General features: G+C 37.4%; 2 protein-coding genes and 1 pseudogene across 3 annotated transcripts; 1 reads left to right on the forward strand and 2 right to left on the reverse strand.

Annotated features, from left to right (window-relative positions):
- Window positions 1-4359: 4359 nt before the first annotated feature.
- LOC125208044 lies at window positions 4360-5248 on the forward strand (annotated as a pseudogene).
- Window positions 5249-6116: 868 nt separating this feature from the next.
- On the reverse strand, window positions 6117-7750 carry LOC125208153 (very-long-chain 3-oxoacyl-CoA reductase-like protein At1g24470). The gene is made up of 3 exons (XM_048107727.1): window positions 7014-7750; window positions 6580-6649; window positions 6117-6496 (listed from the first exon to the last, which is right to left on the reverse strand). The coding sequence occupies exons 1-3, from the start codon at window positions 7619-7621 to the stop codon at window positions 6239-6241; spliced, it is 936 nt and encodes a 311-aa protein (XP_047963684.1). The 5' UTR covers window positions 7622-7750; the 3' UTR covers window positions 6117-6238.
- A 1993-nt stretch (window positions 7751-9743) lies between these two features.
- Window positions 9744-17981, reverse strand: LOC125205700 (trans-Golgi network-localized SYP41-interacting protein 1-like). 2 transcript variants are annotated; one of them, XM_048104769.1, is made up of 9 exons: window positions 17780-17981; window positions 17457-17615; window positions 16175-16468; window positions 13140-16082; window positions 11615-12599; window positions 10897-11534; window positions 10424-10574; window positions 10267-10348; window positions 9744-10072 (listed from the first exon to the last, which is right to left on the reverse strand). In XM_048104769.1, the coding sequence occupies exons 2-9, from the start codon at window positions 17574-17576 to the stop codon at window positions 9970-9972; spliced, it is 5316 nt and encodes a 1771-aa protein (XP_047960726.1). In that variant the 5' UTR covers window positions 17577-17615; window positions 17780-17981; the 3' UTR covers window positions 9744-9969. The 2 variants fall into 2 exon arrangements, with proteins under 2 accessions (XP_047960726.1, XP_047960725.1); XM_048104768.1 differs by having other exon boundaries at window positions 17457-17703.
- Between the last annotated feature and the right edge of the window lie 35 nt (window positions 17982-18016).

Below are 18016 nucleotides of genomic sequence, written 5' to 3' on the forward strand. Positions count from 1 at the left end.
CTTCTCGAGTCCTTCAAAGCAACACATAGCATTCCCGGAAGAGGAACTCCTTATACTTCCCTGGGCAAGGGGAACCGACTCTCCGCCATCCTCCGGCGTCTTCCTCATTCTCGCCCACTAGTCGGCCCGCATGGCGGAGGGCGTTGGCGTACAACCCCGAATAATCGGCCGACCGCGGCCCTAATGAGCTCCCACCCCTTCCTACACTCCTCCCCGCTGAAGTCCTTCCCGTGCGGGCAGGTTCCTCCCGCAGTAGGCGGCTCTAATCTTCGCCCACATGTTGACGACTCGCTGGTTGTTCGCAACCCCGCCGGATCGTCGCACACCGTCAACCACGCCTTGGCCACCCCGGCGTACTCATCCTCCGTCCACTTCCTCCGGGTGGGGGTGTCGTCAACAGCGGGCTGCGACGACTCGCCGACCGCCTTGGCCTTCCCCTTCGTCTTCTTCTTTTTCGTCGCGGCCCGCCCCGCTGGATCGGGAGTGTCCGGGATCCCCGAGATCGATCCTCATCTCATGCAATGACAAAAGGTCATCGCCAGTGAACTGCGTCTCCACCGGAGTCGACGTGTGAGACGAAGCCGTCAAAAAATCAAGAGAGGGACGATAGACCGTGTCCCCCCCCGGTGGCCCCTGCATCCCGGGATGCATACCGTGCTGCATCCCTCCCTGCCACATCATCCCCATCATCTGTTGCAGCATGCATTTGGGGCATACCTCCCCACCCCGGCTTGCCTGCCCGCCGCTGGCCCCCCTGCCCCCCGGCTCCGGCATACCCCACGGTTCCCCCCCGCATCCCCGGCGCTCCAGCCATCATCCCCATCAACTGTCCCCAAGGGACGTTAAACCCTGGGCCCATCTGGCCCCATCCAGATCCCACGGGTACCGTGGGAGTCTGAGAGCCGCTCGTCGCCGGACTGGACTCGTTGTTGTGTCCATCGCTCGATGATGCTCTTGTACGAAAGTTAGAGAGAGAAAACTCGTTAAAACAAGTGGTGCAAATGAAAATGAAACTAAAATCTCGTATATATAGGTTTTCAAAAAAAATTTAAAAAAAACGAAAATAGGCGCTGGCCGATCGGCACGCCACAATGGCGGCCAGCGCCCCTGAATCGGCTAGCCCACGCCGATTCTCTGGCCGATTCGCCGCTGGCCGATCTGCAATGGTTCGGCTAGCCGATCGGCTAGCGACGCGAATCGGCTAACCGGCATTGTGGATGCTCTAAGATCGGCCACTCTCTCAAATCCAACTTAAGAATGTGCACCATTTTAATATTTTACTATACTAATTTCCTGCCTTTTCTCAACTTACATCACATTTAACATTCAACTAGTGAAAAATCGGGTGTTTTAAATAGTAGTAGTACTTAGTAATTAGATGTTCAATTATCATATTTGCATCAATAGATTCCAGTCATTTAGTATCCCAAATACTACCATTTACTTCTCGTATAAGTATATTTACAATCTCTTTGCAAAATACTACTCCCTCCGTCCCACAAAATATGACACACTTTCCTTCTTAATTTGTCCCACAAAAGATGTCACATTTTCCTTTTTGGAAAAAGTTCTCTCTCACATGAATATAAAAATTATATTTTCTCTCTCCATTTAACACAAAAAACAAACCCTCCTAAAATCCCGTGTCATTTTCAAAGTATGCCAACTTCTCTGGGACGGAGGGAGTATAAGAAACCGTTGTATTCAACCACCATCCAATCCAACTAAACTATCCACTTTTTAATATTTAATTAATTTATATCTCTTCCGCGTCATTTTCCATACCATTAATATTTATCCAACTTAACCACACATTTTTTCATGGTTTATCAATGATCACCTAATCATACCATTATATATTTTTTATATTATCTCTAATAATAATATTTATTAAAAAGTAAAAAAAAAATGACAAACTAAAATTTATAAAAAAAACAATAAAATGACTACAAAATAAGAAATTATACCAAAAAAAGGAGTATATGTGGAGAAAAGATGAGATTTTTTATATGCAAAACTATAGCAAATGTGGTTTCTATTTATAGAGGATGAAAAACTATGAATTTTAGTATAATTTTTCACATTTTTTTTATATAATATATTAAAGATATATACATTTTTGTTAATAAAAATATTAACCAATGAGATTGTGCCATTTGGCAGAATCTCATCGGAGGAATCATGAGAGGATTTGAGAGACCATGCGGTCGCTGGTTGGCCACTAGCACCGATAAACTTGGTCTTAGGAAAGTTGTCAAAATTCCTAAACGCTTTGCCCCTTAGGTACTATGAACTCTATGAGTAAAGATGCTTTTGAGTAGTGTGTGTGAGTTGGTCAAGCGGTAGAGAGGTTAATGTCTGAGGCTAAGACCGGCTCAGGTTCAAGTCCTCCGTGGCACGACCTAGGGGTGTGCAATCGGGTTTCAGTTCGGTTTTTCGCCCAAACCGAACCGAACCCAAAAAACCGAATTTAGGCTAAAATTGAAACCGAATCGAACCGAAAAATCGAAAAACCGAACACCGAAAAAACGAAAACCGATCTTAAAAAACCGAACAAACTGAAAAAACCGAAAAACCGAAAAAAATATTATATATTAATATATCTAATTTATTTTATTTTATATATACTAATAGAATATAAATATATATAATATAAAATTAATAGAATATATGTAATATTTATTATATAAAAATATATTAAAAGAATATATTATATATATATATATGATATAATATACTAAATTAGTAGGATAAAATATATAATAATATATTTAAAATATAATTCGGTTTTTCGTTTTTTTTTCCGCCTAAACTGAACCGAACTGAAAATCGATTTTTTTGTATTTTTTAAACCGAACCGAACCGAAAACCGAAAAAACCGAACCGAATTTCAAAATTTCGGTTTGATTCGATTCGGATATGCGGTTTTTGGTTATTTTGCTCACCCCTAGCACGACCTTTAAATTTAAAGATATTTAACCATCCAAAAAAAAGATGCTTTTGAGCTCTTTGGTGCATTACTATAACTATGTATATCCAGTTAAAATGTCCTATTATTATGACATTCAATCTTGTTAAAAAAATTTGGCTCTCAATTCAACCATTATCACGTGACATTTGACATTGCAAAAAACATGGTGCACGAGGCATTTAATTTTCCAATAATGTGATGTTTGGGAATCTAATTTAGTAAAATCACGAGAGGGTAACAAATGTAATTATGAGGAGTATACCTTTATTTGTTTTATGGAGATCCATGGCCCAACTTGTCTATCATTCCAATCTCAAATGGACCTAGTTTCAAATTTTATTGTTAATTACTATACTCGGTCCTATTATCAAAATGGCCCATATACTAACGTAGCTCATCAAAACAGTGTGCCGAGTATAATTTTACTCCATTCAATTACTTCAAGCTAAATGTTTTGTTAATAAAAAATGGGAAGATGTATCACTATATTTCATTTTGATTAAATCATTAATTAAAATCAAATTTCCAAGACTTTGTGTGAAGAGAATGGAGCTCTGGAAGATTAAATTAAATAAGAGAGGTGCCCCCTGCGGCGAGATCACCCATTCAATTAATTAGTTAAATCAAATTTTAATTTAGTTCATTTATAAAATTAAATACATTATGAGTATTTTTATTTTAAATGTAATTAATGGTATATTGCTGAGAACAACTGCACATGAGTTATTGACTTATTTTGCCTTAAAAATTAAAATAAATATAACTGATTTTAGTTTAACTAGATTTTGAATCTTTTGCAAAAATAAAAACATTCTTGAATAACATATTTGTAAGTGGTCAAGATAACTTAAAGTACATAGTAGTAATTATATTTTAGTTGCTGATACAAAACTTGAAAATGAGAGGCATGTTTTATGATAGTGAAATTTATTTGTTGTAATATATCTTATACATCCATTCATAACGACCACAAATTATATAAAAAGTAAAAACAATGTTTGTAATCAGGGTCCCTGCCATCAATTAATCAATACTAACGCTTATTTAGGGTCTATATTGCTTTTCAATAACATACATCTATGAGTGTACATAACCACAAAGCCAAGCTAATTAATGAAGCAATAAAGGCTAGATAAATAAGTGAGAGTTGTTAAATGAAGAAGAGAAATTATTTGTTTGAGTAGAAACAATTTTGTAATTAAATTTAACACAATCAAAGATCGAATACATATTGATTAATTAAGAGAGCGTGGTTATAGGGGTGCAGCCTATATGAAGCTAAAACATTGATATAACCGCCTAATTATGCAGTCACACATGTACAACATGCATATCTCCATACTCTATCGAGTCTCCACACATTCGCATTATAAGTATAAACTAAACAAAAAAGGCATGCAAAATAGAAGAAAATGATGAAATCCAAATATGTGATGATACTGGTCACCTTTTTCATCCTCTCCATCCCTTGCCTCATCCTCCTCCTCGCCACCACCGCAACACCGCCTCCCTTCTCCACCCCGGGCATAAGGATCCGACCCGGATACACCTCCTACGAGTCCTACATCCAGCGCCAGCTCAACAAAACCCTCAACCCGAAGCTCCGCAAGATATGGACCACCCGCGACTGGGAGCGCAAGATCCGTGTGTTCGGCGCAATATTCGAGGATCTGAAGCGGCGCGGCCTCCTCTCCAACTCCTCCAGAGCGCTGTGCGTGGGGGCCCGGATGGGGCAGGAGGTGGAGGCGCTGAGGCGGGTCGGGGTGTCCGATTCGGTGGGCCTGGACCTGGTGCCGTATCCGCCGCTGGTGGTGCGGGGGGATTTCCATCGCCAGCCGTTCCACGACGGGAGTTTCGACTTCGAATTCTCCAACGTCTTCGATCACGCGCTGTATCCGGATAGGTTCGTGGGGGAGATCCAACGGACGCTGAGGCCCGGAGGGGTGTGCGTGCTCCACGTGGCGCTTCGGCGACGCTCGGATAAGTACTCGGCTAATGATTTACTTAGCGCCGAGCCGCTCAACAACCTGTTTAACAACTCCCGATTGCTTCGCCTTCGTACGGTTGATGCCTTTGGGTTGGATACGGAGCTTGTTTTTAGAAAAAACTAAAAACCACTATCATCTCTACTTTTCATCTTTCATTTCCTACATTATTACCTAAATTTTTTTGGATTTGAGTTATTTTTTTGGATACCAAACGAAACTGATTGGGGCTTTTATTAATTATACGGCTTTTGGGCTTATTACGTCAAATAAATTAAGGATATTTAATCAATGGATTTTGTTTCATTGGAATCTTATAGATTAGTTTTCTATGTTCTTGAATACTTAAAAGTTAGATCATTAAATTATGAGACATTCTATCTTATAGTAACAGAAAATTTAAGGATCATAATTCAATGTTCCTACATTTCGAAATTACAGTAACTAGATTTATCTTCGTGTAAATTGAGGCATGTAAATTACTATAGTTGATTAAAAAAATAATCATAACAAAATCAGATTAAATGTTAAAATGGGCCCAATTTTTGATCTGTTATTCAGTTATTCCTTTTTTCAACTGAAAATTTATTTGTTCTGTCGACTATTCTGAAACAAATCATTTATATATTAAGCACTTTTCTTATTAATTAGACAATGACATGAAAATTGACTACAAATCTGGATGAAAAATACATGAATGGCATCATGATTCCGTTTAAGTTAATAAATCTAAAACTCATGAATTAAACCCAAACTATAAATCAAATTAATATCCTTAAAAGTATGCTAAATAAAATATTTTTTCAATAAACTGAATAATACTAGTACAATATAGTGAAAACGTATATATAAGTGAAAACGTATAATGAATCAATGTATACAGACTACGTGAAAACGTATAGTATATAATTGAGCATCTAACCTCTAAAGTTTAATTCCTATAAATAATTGAGTATCTAAAGTAAAATTAACTGTAGTTGTATGTACGCTTCAACGTGGTTGGATAAATAGAGTAGTAATAGGAGTAATTTTTAAACAAGTAATGGTGTTTGCTCTATTTTATAAATTAGGCAAAATATATACTATCAGTAATATCGTCGATCACTATTGAATTGTATCAATATTTTAATTTGGCATACAATAATTCGATACATCGTCAATGATATTTAGGTTTGTTTTTTCATAAAAAAGCGTCTACAAATTAAAGGTGATTGATACAATAGAGCAAATAACACTATTTATTTAACAACTACTGCTATTCCTTGATTAATTAATTAATTAATTACTGATTCTTTTTTTTGTTTTTGTTTTGAATTCTTGTAATGGCAACATTGAGCCTCCAAGAATCAAGAATAGCATGAGGCAACAGAGAGGCAAAGAACCACTGAATAGAATGGGCCCAGTAAGGAGTGCACCTACTCTCATATCCTATCCATTGAACTGCTGCTTCCACATACCTCTCAGCTCTTGGTATAAATACTGTTGATTTTTCCACATCTGCAACTTCTGATGCCATTCTTGTTGATACATATAGAGGTACCTGGTTTCAGTAAGAAATTAACAATAATATAAATAAAATATTTTTTGTTTTTTAACCGTTGACAACGGTTATATATGTAGTACCTGACACTGGACATCTATTCCTTGGTGCTTGTACTCTACATATAGGCTTCTCGATAATCGATCCACATACCTGCATGTAGTAGTCACATCACATTAATTTATTCATTAAAATGAGTCGATTGGAACCCAATCACAATGTTTTATTATGAGATCTATAATCTCTATAACTACTTTAGATCATCTTACTAATTTCACAAATCTAACTAAAACAAGAGAAATTAAAATTGAATAAAAAAAATGACAATAGTAGTATTAGAAACTAAAATAAATGATAAGGGTTGATATCTGTCTACATCCCATATGGACAAATATGGTAAGTTAACCAGAAATTTTTGAAAAGTAACGAGTCCAATTGTCCACTATTATATCACATTAAATACATCACGTGCCCCACGGGTGGTTGTTTACGGCGGAGGAAGGGAGGAGATGCTTACGCTTTGGTGGCGGCGTAGACGGCGTAGAGCGGGTGAGACGGTACAACAATTGATGCACCGGAGCCGATGTTGAGTATGGCGCCTCTCCCTCTGCGTATCATACCTGCTACAACTGCTTTGGTAACGTGAGTTGTAGCTTCCACATTAACCCTCACCAGATTCATCCACACTTTCTCCTCCACCTCGTGAAAATACATGGCTCTTGGATACGTGACGCCCACGTTGTTGATCAGCACCCCGATGTCCAGACCATCGATGGCCTCCTTCATCTCGGCAACCCTGGAGACGACGTCGTCTCCAGAGAAGTCGAGCTCGAATAGTTTGATTTTGGAATCGGGAAAGCTAGCTTGGATTTCGGCGGAAACGGTCTTCAGTTTTGCGGAGTTCCTGCTGACTAGAACTAGATTGAGGCCGTTGGCCGCGAGTCTGAAAGCGAAGGCTTTCCCGATTCCATCGGTGGAGCCAGTGACTAGGGCCCACGACCCGTAGCTCGTCAGATCCTTTGCGGGTCTGACAACTAGGATGAAGATCCATCTCACAAGAGAAGATAACTTGTTCAAGATTTGGAAAAAACCGAGAGACGAAACTAGAATGATCCAGAAGAGCATCTTGTGTGTGTCCTGTCCTGAGAGAAAGGGAGAGAGGGAGTGATATTAATATTGTAATATGTGTGCTGTGTTCAACGATGGAGCATAAACCGCCACGTTTTCCGTTGATGGAGTCCAAACGTATCAGTAGCAGGTATTCAATGCCGAAGCTCACACTCTTAATTGTACATTAATTAAGCTCAGCTCATTTAACCTACTTTTTAAATTCACTTTAATGTACCGTATGCAGTTAAACAATGTACCACAATTCATTCATTTTATCTTAACCTTTTTACCGCACCATAAATTATTGATATGCGACGAAGAGGGGAGAACTTATTGGGTAATTATTAATATCTTCAATGGAGCAGCAACCTACACGTTTATAATTTCAGCTATGTATAATTATGCTTATTACAAATGAGTGCTAGTAGTACAACATTAATCTATCACAATGCACACATATCTACAATTATATATGCCTAAGGTGAGAGCGTCAATTTTGGAACGTCCATTAGTAATGAAATTAACATTTAGGTTGTATCAATGGAAAAAAAAAGTAGTCCAAACATATTATGACGTGGTATATCCAGCCAATTATAATTGCAAAAATATTTATCTTTTCACTTTATTTATTTCTAATTCTACAAACAATTACTCTTGTCCCAACTAAGTTGAGGCACTTCTTTTTTTTTTCACTCGTTTTGAGAAAATCGTAATAAATAGTTAAAGTGAATATATAGTAGAGTAAAAGCAAGATAATGCAGATAATACTCTTGCTACCGAGTTATTGCAAGTAAAAAACATTCTAAATATTCCTACCGCTGCACTATTCTAGTTCCTATCATTTACGTAAAAACAGTCAGTCAAAATGATTAATTCGATTGAATTTTCAAATGAATTTGAATCAAACTTTCCTTCCAAGTTCTTATCCAAAATTTACGAAGTAAAATGAAAGGGATCCAATTTCACGTCTTAACTTAAATGAAATGAGCACACTATAATCGGAAATTATCTAAGAGATAGATAGTATGGTAGAAAAATGAATTTTTCTACCATACTATCTATCTCTTAGTCTATAAAGCTGTAATCTAGAATAAAGATAAACGCTATATATCAATCTGCAATATTCTCTTCCTATATGTGTATATTAATTCCATTTCCATATCAACATATTTTCTATATATTCTATGGTTTTGACGAAAGTGTCTAGTTTCATTTAATTATTGTAGGGCATATCTCATTTCAAGATTTATCGACTAACTTGATGGGGATCCTATTTCCAGTCTTATGCTTTCATTAGATGGTACACGTAGAAATTTAAGTATGTAACATATGTATACCACTGGAGTACTATTTTACAATTTAGAACTTTAATTATTATTTGATTAAAAATTAAATATATTTATGTTCGTATATACTTTTTACAATCTAGAACTTTAATTATTATTTAATAATAAAATAATTGGATGCAATGAATATTTTTATTTTGTTGGAGGATAATATTAAGAAATTAAGTGTTCCTATACGAATATTAGACGATTGAATTCAAATGTTTTTATATAATGCAAATTTTGTAGAAAGTCAATTTATGATATGGAGTATCTTTCTAAATTATTGGCTAGCGGTAGAATCAGAAAATATTGACAAATGCAAAATTATTGCATTGATTTGAAAAGTTCAAATCTTTATAAATCTTAACATCCGAAAATTTTCATATCTTTATAAATCTTACCATCCGAAAAATGGTGAATAAAATCAAAGATAGTGATTTGATAGGAATTATCTTTCCTTTTATGAATAATTTATATTTATTTATTAATTATTATTTAATTCAAAATAAGGGTATATTAATCCATATTATAATTTGATTTATGTCATATTGACATAGGGGTATTATGTCTTGGAGACATTATGTCTCTAAATCACTACTCTTCATTTTTTTAGTTCAATTTTATTTAATTGCTTTAGTTAGTATAACTCTAGATGTTACGCTTAGACAAATTTTCTTGTTTTCGCCCAAGATTCTTCCTAAAGAAAGCAAATAGAATTATTATTTTTGGGACGGAGGGAGTATAACATAGCAATATGTCGAACCACTAAAGTTTTACTCGTACCAATGGTGTTGGAATGAGATGGAGTATTAAATAAATCAATGAAAACTGCGTGTTCATTCATTCTGAAACACCAAATTTATTCTAGAACCGTTTTGTGGGCTACCTTCTCTGAATCCCTAATATTAGATTGCAGAGAAACATATTGGGAGAGTGATGGAAAATTTACATTTACATGTACAAGTAGGAAAGAGTATAAATTATAAGCTTCACTAAACCCTACTACTGTACAACCACTGCTGTAAGGATTGCTGGTCATAATATGGTGGCTACTAACCAGATATGCAAGAGGACCCAATAAGCAATGACTCCAAGCCTCCCTCTCGGATGACTCATCAAAGCTCGACTCCCACTCATCCTGAACACGGATACACGACAAGCATCAGAAACCACAAACACAACCAAACAGTGGATCTACAACAACTACATGTAGCGTATAATTCATGCCGTTTTAGTCACACAACCAATACTTCATCCTCATAAACACATGGTTTTGCCTTTAGAAGAAGTATAACAATAACATGTACAAACTAGATAGTTGTAGCAGTTTACCAGATTCCATCAACTCGATCTGCAAATGTTTTTCCCTGTCTAGGAATCATACCAGAAGTAACCAGTGGCTTGAATGTATGACCTGCAAAGTCAAGTTCCTGTTAATTTCAACACCTTGGACTTTAAGATGGAGTAGTTTCTTGACATTTATACTCACCTTTATCATCATTGAGTCCCTTATCATTAATCAACCGGTCGGCCTCAGACTCAATATTGATAGCAACGTGATCATTTGAAGCCTTCCTCAACGAACGCACGTGGGCAGCAGATGAAACAGAAGGAATGTTGTTGCTCTTGGAGAGTGCTGCCTGCAAGTTTTCAGAGGTAAGTATTTTGGGCTATTCTATTCAAGCAAGGATTTCTTATTCAACCTAGTTAAAACTCTCTATATCTTATCCCACATCGACTTGGTAATGATCCTAGCTCACCTATATAAGTGTGGATAACCCTCCCCCTTATGAGGCCTTTTAAGGGGTGAGTGGCCCATTTCTAATAAACCTCTATGTATATTTTTCTTTCGAATTAAAGAGGGACCTCATGAGTTGAGTTGGTGCACACACACTAAAAAGAAAGGTAACAAGAACTATAGATCAGGAATACAAAAATAGAAAAGCATAAAACAAAATTTACCACGTCTTGCATTTCTGATATCTCCGTCTGAGTAGACAAGGAAGCTGCAGATGTTCCTCTTTCCTGGTCTATCTCTGGTAGATTGGCTCTGGATTTATCAATATCTTCTAGTAATTTAACCTTGGTTGACAAATCATCCACAGCCTTTTGGGCCCCGAGCAATTTGGCACCAAGGTCTTCATTTTTAAGTTTCAGAGATTCAGACTCGTGCATCACAGCTGCAACTAGTTTTTCGAGCAAGGGAAGGAGCCATAATACCCCATTTACTTTGGAATCATTCATCACATCACCAGCCCCCAGCTTCTTTGCAATAAGCTGTAAACCTGATTCAAGCTCTAACAACTTGTCCAGCTTTTCGAAATTTTTCTCGTTGGCTACATACTCTTCGACTTGCCTCTTCAGCTGTTCTATGTCGAGAATCTGCTTATCAATGGTTGAGTGAAGCTCTCCATTCTGATGAGATAGCAAGCTTGCCTGCTCCATATAGTCACTAAAACTATCTATGATATAGAACAGCTTTCTTACATTGGCTGAATTATCTGAATCTCCAAAAGCAAACGCAGCGTCAGGAACATTAACCAGTTTTACTTTATCAATAATGGATTTAACTTGAGATGCTGACAAAGTCTCCTCCAGTTCTGAGACAAAAACATGAAAAAGGGGTAAATCACAGAGTCACCAACAAGGAAATAAATGAATATAGCTAAGGACCAAGTACCGTGAAATTCGGAGAACGAAATAGACAACTCTGCTTCTCTTTTCCTCAGTTCATCCTCTTTTTTCATCTGATCTTCTAGCTTAATTGCCATTTCATTGATTTCTTGTTGCTGTGCTTTCAGATCAGCCTCCGATTTCCATATTTTTTCCTTGTATAGATCTCTTTCCTCCAAGGCTTCATCACAATTTACTTGCGCTTCTTTCAGTTTGCTCCGCATATCTTCTAGTTCGATAGTAATCTCATGTTGCAAGTTTTGCTGTTTTTTCAGATCAGTTTCCAGTTTCAAGATTTTGTCTTTGTATGTATCTCTTTCTTCCAAGATCTCATCAGAAGTCAGCTGAGTTTCTTTCAGTTTGTTCTGCATATTCTCAGTAATATTCACCAACTTACTTATAGCATCCTGAAACCCGATACCAAGATCTTGATTACGTCTTGCAGCAAGTAGTAGCTTTTGAGCCTTCTTCACATGATCAGTAGAAAGTGCTATTTCTTCATCATCGTTGACTGCTTCCAAATCCATGGACAATCTGCTGTCTAGGTTTACCAATTTATCGATAGATCTCAGCTTGGACACAGCTTCATTTATATTCAACTCCAATCCCTGAGTAGCATCAGTACAAGCAGACAACAAAACTCTGATATCATATTCCAGTGATGCTATAGTATCCTCCTGCCTCTTCTTATCTGTTTCAATGTCCTTCACTTGATCTTGGAGAGAGCGTGTATATTTCATTGCATTGACTACTCTATCTTTTCTCAATTGTAACCCTCTCAACGTAGCATCCATTGACTCATCGAAAAGTGCAGATAACTTATCAAAATTATCAGCCAGAATTTTGCTTCTCAGGTGATAGCTTTTAACCATCTTCTCAATGTCAAACATGCTCTCACCATCAATGGCATTTCCCACACCATTCAACATTTCCAAGTTTGGAAGGGCGACCTCAATGTTAGATGGGAAAGTAGTTGAAAGAGCCGAATAGTCCTACACAGGTGAAGGAGTACATAATCACACCACAAAAGCATACCAACGGAGCAACAAGATAGACATGCCTTCAAAAGGAATAGTATAGAAGGAAAGGCATGTGTTTGTCCTAGATAAAAGGTAATGGAAAAGAACAACCATATACAAACTATAAGATTTCGATCAATGAAAACTGTAAGATGGAATAGAGGGGAAAGTACAGAGCTATGATCAACACTCTTTCTGATTGATCTACTGTGCAAATAGAGAATGACAATTGCAAAACTAAACCGATTGAAATCCATAAGATAGTTCCTATTAGTAGTTAGTCAAATTTTTATTTATGAAACAATTTGAAGGAAATAAATTATCACTGGAAGACTGAAGAGTTACCTAGTGACACTTCAGGTATTTATTGTGCACTATGATTTAACTTGAGAAATTGTTAACTTTTGCCAGGATATATGGTGTTTACAAGGAGATTAATTCAGACAAAGTGCATTCCAGCATAAATCATTTGAGTGAAAAATAACACTATGCACATACAAACAAGAACTATACCTTCATGACAGAACTGTTTTGCTGCAAATCAGAGTCCATTTCCAGGGAACAGTCCCAGATCTCTTTAAGTAGAAAATCTATGCTCTTTAAGCTCTCAAATTTTCTCTGGAAACATTGCCCAAGCAAGGTTGAAAGAGTCTCATCTTTTAGAAGTAATTGAAGACTGTCAAGCTGACCAGAGAGCTCCAAAGTGCGACTCCGTAGGCTACTTCGGTTGCCAACTAACTCCTCCATGCAAGATTCCAGTTTAGAGGTAAGTGAATTTATCCGTTTCTCAGCATTTTCTTTTTCCTGAACCAGATCCGCCATGTTATTCTGGGAATTTAGTAATTTTCCCTCAAGCGATTGGATTGTTACAAAGGATTCAGAGAGCTTGCTAGCAAGCAAGTCAGTTTCTTCTCTAATTCTCTTTATCTCACCATCCAAATCAGCCTGGCCAGTTTGAACTTTAATGTTCTCTTCAGCTAGTCGTGAAGCATTCTTCTGTGCCTGAGACAACGCATCTTCAAGGGACTGAATAATTTTGTCAGAATCACCAAGTTTTGTAACGTGGTCAGAGAGCTCCTCCTTTAATTTATTTAACTGCTCTTCAGCAAGAGATTTTTCTTCTATAGCTACATCTCTCTCGTTCGTGAACCTGGAAACATTTTCTTCTGCTATTGATAGAGCATCTTCAAGAGCTTTTGTACTCGCTAAAAGCTCTTCATACTTGGTTGTATGTGAAGAAGCTTTCTCTTTTTCCTTCTGTAGCTCCTCCTCCACAAGAGACTTGGAAACCTCAAGTTCTTTCTTCTCATCCAAGAGCTCAGACCTGCTTTTTTCTACAACCAATAAGGCATCTTCAAGTGACTTCATCACTGCCTGGGCTTCAGATAATTTGCTGGCCAACAAACTGGCTTCATCATTTGAACTCCTCAGTTCTTGTTCAATTTGTGTCTTTGAAATTTCATTTTCACTAAGATATCCAGCAATCCATTTTACCTTTTCTACAGGCTCGTTGAAGGAGAGATCACTCGGAGTACTAATCCCTTCAATCGACTCCGTGAATCTTAGTAGCATACTGTTGCTCTCTGCTAAGAACTGCTCAAGTTGATCTTTTTGTTCCTTGGCAGTGACTAGGTCTCTCTCCAAGTGGGATATACGCTCCACATCAACTAACAACTTAGAGATCTGATCCTGGCATTCAGAAAATTTGGTCACATATTGCTGCAGTTCAGACTTCAAATTGTCGATTTCTGCATTCTTTTCATTTATAGAACCTTTCAGGCTTTCCCGTTCCTGAACAAGCCCCTTACCTTTTTTAGCTGCCATAGATAACTTCTCTTTCACTAAAGCACATCTAGCCTCTAATTGATCAAGGCTTTTCTGCATGTCAGCCTTCTCCAATGAAAGCTGATATTCCTTTTCAACAACTCCTTCATATTTCTGTCTCAAGTTCTCCAGTTCCAACTGGAGATAGCTCTTCTCTTGTGATTCTGCTAAAAGAGATGACGTTAGGCGATCAATCTCATTGTTTACAGCCTGCCTAGTTTCAGCTAGCTCATTTTGTGACCTTTCAAGAGCTTTATGATCACTTCTCAAAACCTCCAGTTCAGTTTGAAGAATATTCTTCTCCTGTATTTCAGCTAAAAGTGATGTAGTAAGTTGCTCTATCTTCCCATTTGCAGCCTCTACTGTTTTAGCTATCTCATGTTGCAAATTCATAGCTTCTTCTTTAAGCACGTAAGATGATTCTGCGAGCCAATGAATGCGCACATCTAATTCACTTGAAGCCACTGCTTCAGGAAACTCAAAGGAAGATATTGCCCCAGTCAGTTTAAAATACTGTAGAGATATATCCTTAAGTGATTTATTCTCATCTGCTAGCCATCTGATCGACTCAGCGATATCTGTTGGCTGAAGTTCCTTAGTTTCCAAACTCTTGGATAATATGTCTCCACATTTCTGAAGAACCATTTCCTTCTCTGCAAGAGACTCTAGAGCAGTAAACTTCTCTTGCAGTTCAATTGAGTATCGATCCAACTCGCTAGTTTTCTCTAGCAACAATTGCTTTAGCGAATCTCTCTGCTGTACCAATGCCTTTCCCTTAGTCGCGGCCATGCCAAGCTTCTCTTTTGTATTTACATACCTGTTCTTTTCTTTTTCAACTTCTGCACCAAGTCTTCGAATTTCTGCATGCGCATGTTCCAGAGCTAAATTTTGATTCTCTAATTGTTCCACCAAACTCCTATTTTCATTTTCTAAATTTCTAAGTTTTTGGTACATATCCTCTTCTTTCCTTCTAAGTTCGAGAATTTTATCATTGGCCAAGGCAAAAGTTCCGATTTCATCAATGTTGTTGAAATCTAATCCTACCTCGTTTAAACATCCCTTAAGCTGGCCACTTCCATAAACTAGAATATTATACTTTTCAACCAAAAATGAGACAGAATTCTCGATATTATAAATCTTTTCAATGAGAGGCCTGTTCCAGAGTTCATCATGATGATCCACTGTGGGCAGGGATGAGAGAATCCTGTTTGCAGTTTCTTCAATATACCGATCTGTCTCAAGTTGGGCTTCATATAATTGGGATATATCATCATATTTTGAATTTGCAGCAGATGTAGCTAAATTGCTTGATTCAGTTAGGAGGGCAACCTTTGCATTGAGAAAATCAATTTCCTGGTCTTTTGAAGATAATACAGAATGGAGCTCACTCACTTTCTTCTCGGTCTGTTGACGTTCATTGGTAGCAATTTCAAGCAATCTAGAGCACTCATTTATAATCTCAGGCAATGAGGGACCAGATCCCACAGTTGTTGCATCCCAAGTTACCACTTCATTTTGATTATGATTAATGAATCCATCGGCATTGTCATCTGCTGCAAAGCGTTGCTCATTCGACACCTTCAACTGGTTATAGAGTTGGGAAAGTTCACGCATAAGCACTGCTCTTTCTCCCTGCAGAAGATGCATTAAAAAATGTTTACTCACATAAACAAGAAAGAAAAAAGAGGCATAAAAAGGAAAAAAAGAGGCATGAAAAGGTCAACCTCATAGTCTTGTGCCAGTTGCTCTTTCTCGAAAACACTCTTCTCAAGCTTATCTCGCAGCAGTTCTATCTCAGCTATCATTTCAGGGACTTTGATACCGCTATCTGGTTCATCAGTTTGATCTTGTAGATTATCATTCTCCTCAAAATTCTGTTGGGAGTCAAAAGTTTCTATTTCATCTGGACAATCAACAAATGTATCCTCCATTACTCCATCCTCTGCTGGCATCACGTCTTTTGGTAAACTTTGGAAAGAATCTAATACAGATCCATCGCTTGGGGTGACAGGATCAATCTGCACGGCCAAAACCCAACACAAGCTACTGAGTTCTGTTGTTGTTAGGAATTACACACACACACACACACACACACACATATCATGTCCACAATAAGAGGAGTTCTTTATAGATGCAATTTGAAGGACGCTAGGTACGTCCCAAAACATGAAAAGTATCACGTTTAAGAAACAGGAATCAACGTAGATAGACTTATTTTCAAGTTTGTTTTACTAGGCAAAACATATGTTTTCTGTTATAGGATAAACAGTTAGGTCCCAGTGATCATTTTTCCTATAGAGGAAGATCTTCAATCTTTTTTCTGACAATAAGTATAATGCAACAAAATAGCAAGCTATAGAATGGGAAAACAAGCTCTAAACATCTCATACAACTCTACAGTGGCTACATATGATACTTAGCTTCCAGAATCCTATTCCAAGTACCAAAACAAGTTCATAACTTGAAGACCTTTCATCCAAAATTGTCTCGTTTCTAACATACACATATGCAGATCAAAAAACATAAAGGACTATAAGTTGTCAATCTATCCCAGATAAAGTAAAATGTGACCATCAATTGGCAACTTTATTTTTTTTATAATTACCAGTTCACCCGTTTAAACAAAAAGTAGTAAAATTACTTTCATGATCGTGCCTCGTGGCATAGCAGAACTCATGCAATGAAATGGTTAGTCAGTAGAGACGCTCCCTAATTCAAGGAACCTCAAATACAGCAATGGGGGAGTGATGCGGATATATTTATTTATTATAAGCATGAATTTAGTTGATATTCTATAAATTACTAGTATCTTTATGATTAGGATTGATTTGATTTATTTATATTAGGATATGAAATCAATGAATGAAGAAATCATACAATCTCCTCTTTATTTTTCACGTTCCTTTTTACTCAACTTTATCATCATGCTTCTTTAAATTTCCGTTCCATATCTACATCTTCCACATTCAAAATCTTGACAATGAATCATTGGATTAAAATTATCACCTGATAAACAGAATTGGCAGCAGTCTCAGCTACTGCTGCTGTTGCATCAAAGGGGATTTCCAGAGAAGCAAACCCCTCGGCTTCCCCAGCTGCTGGGGAGACTTTCCTCTCCATTTCCATCAAACAAGACTCCCGATGTCTATTTCACCCAAGCTCCATCTGAAATCATATAAAGATTCAATCTTTCTTCCTCCCAGAATTCATTCTTGAACTAAATCACAAAATAACGCTCCGGTCTCATCCACGTCTACAAGAAAACAAAAAAAAATACTAGTATTAATTAAAAAATAAAATATAAGAAGAAGAACAGAGCAGGACTGTACCTCGAAAAGAGGGTCTGATTACTGGGTTTTTGTTGAAGAAAACTGAAAAAGGAGGGACCCTGTGTTGCAGTTGAGCGGTGAGTGAGTTTTGGAAGATTTTGTATTTGTCTGTTACTACTACATGCGCTGCGGAATGAGTTTCATGACTCATAAGTACGACGTCGTGCAAAGTCAAAACCTGCCATTAAATGTCGACCGCCCCAAATATCTGCATTTAATTTTACTTCGTTACGCTGC

This window comes from Salvia hispanica, chromosome 2 (assembly GCF_023119035.1).
Source record: "Salvia hispanica cultivar TCC Black 2014 chromosome 2, UniMelb_Shisp_WGS_1.0, whole genome shotgun sequence".
NCBI classification, from domain to species: Eukaryota; Viridiplantae; Streptophyta; class Magnoliopsida; order Lamiales; family Lamiaceae; genus Salvia; species Salvia hispanica.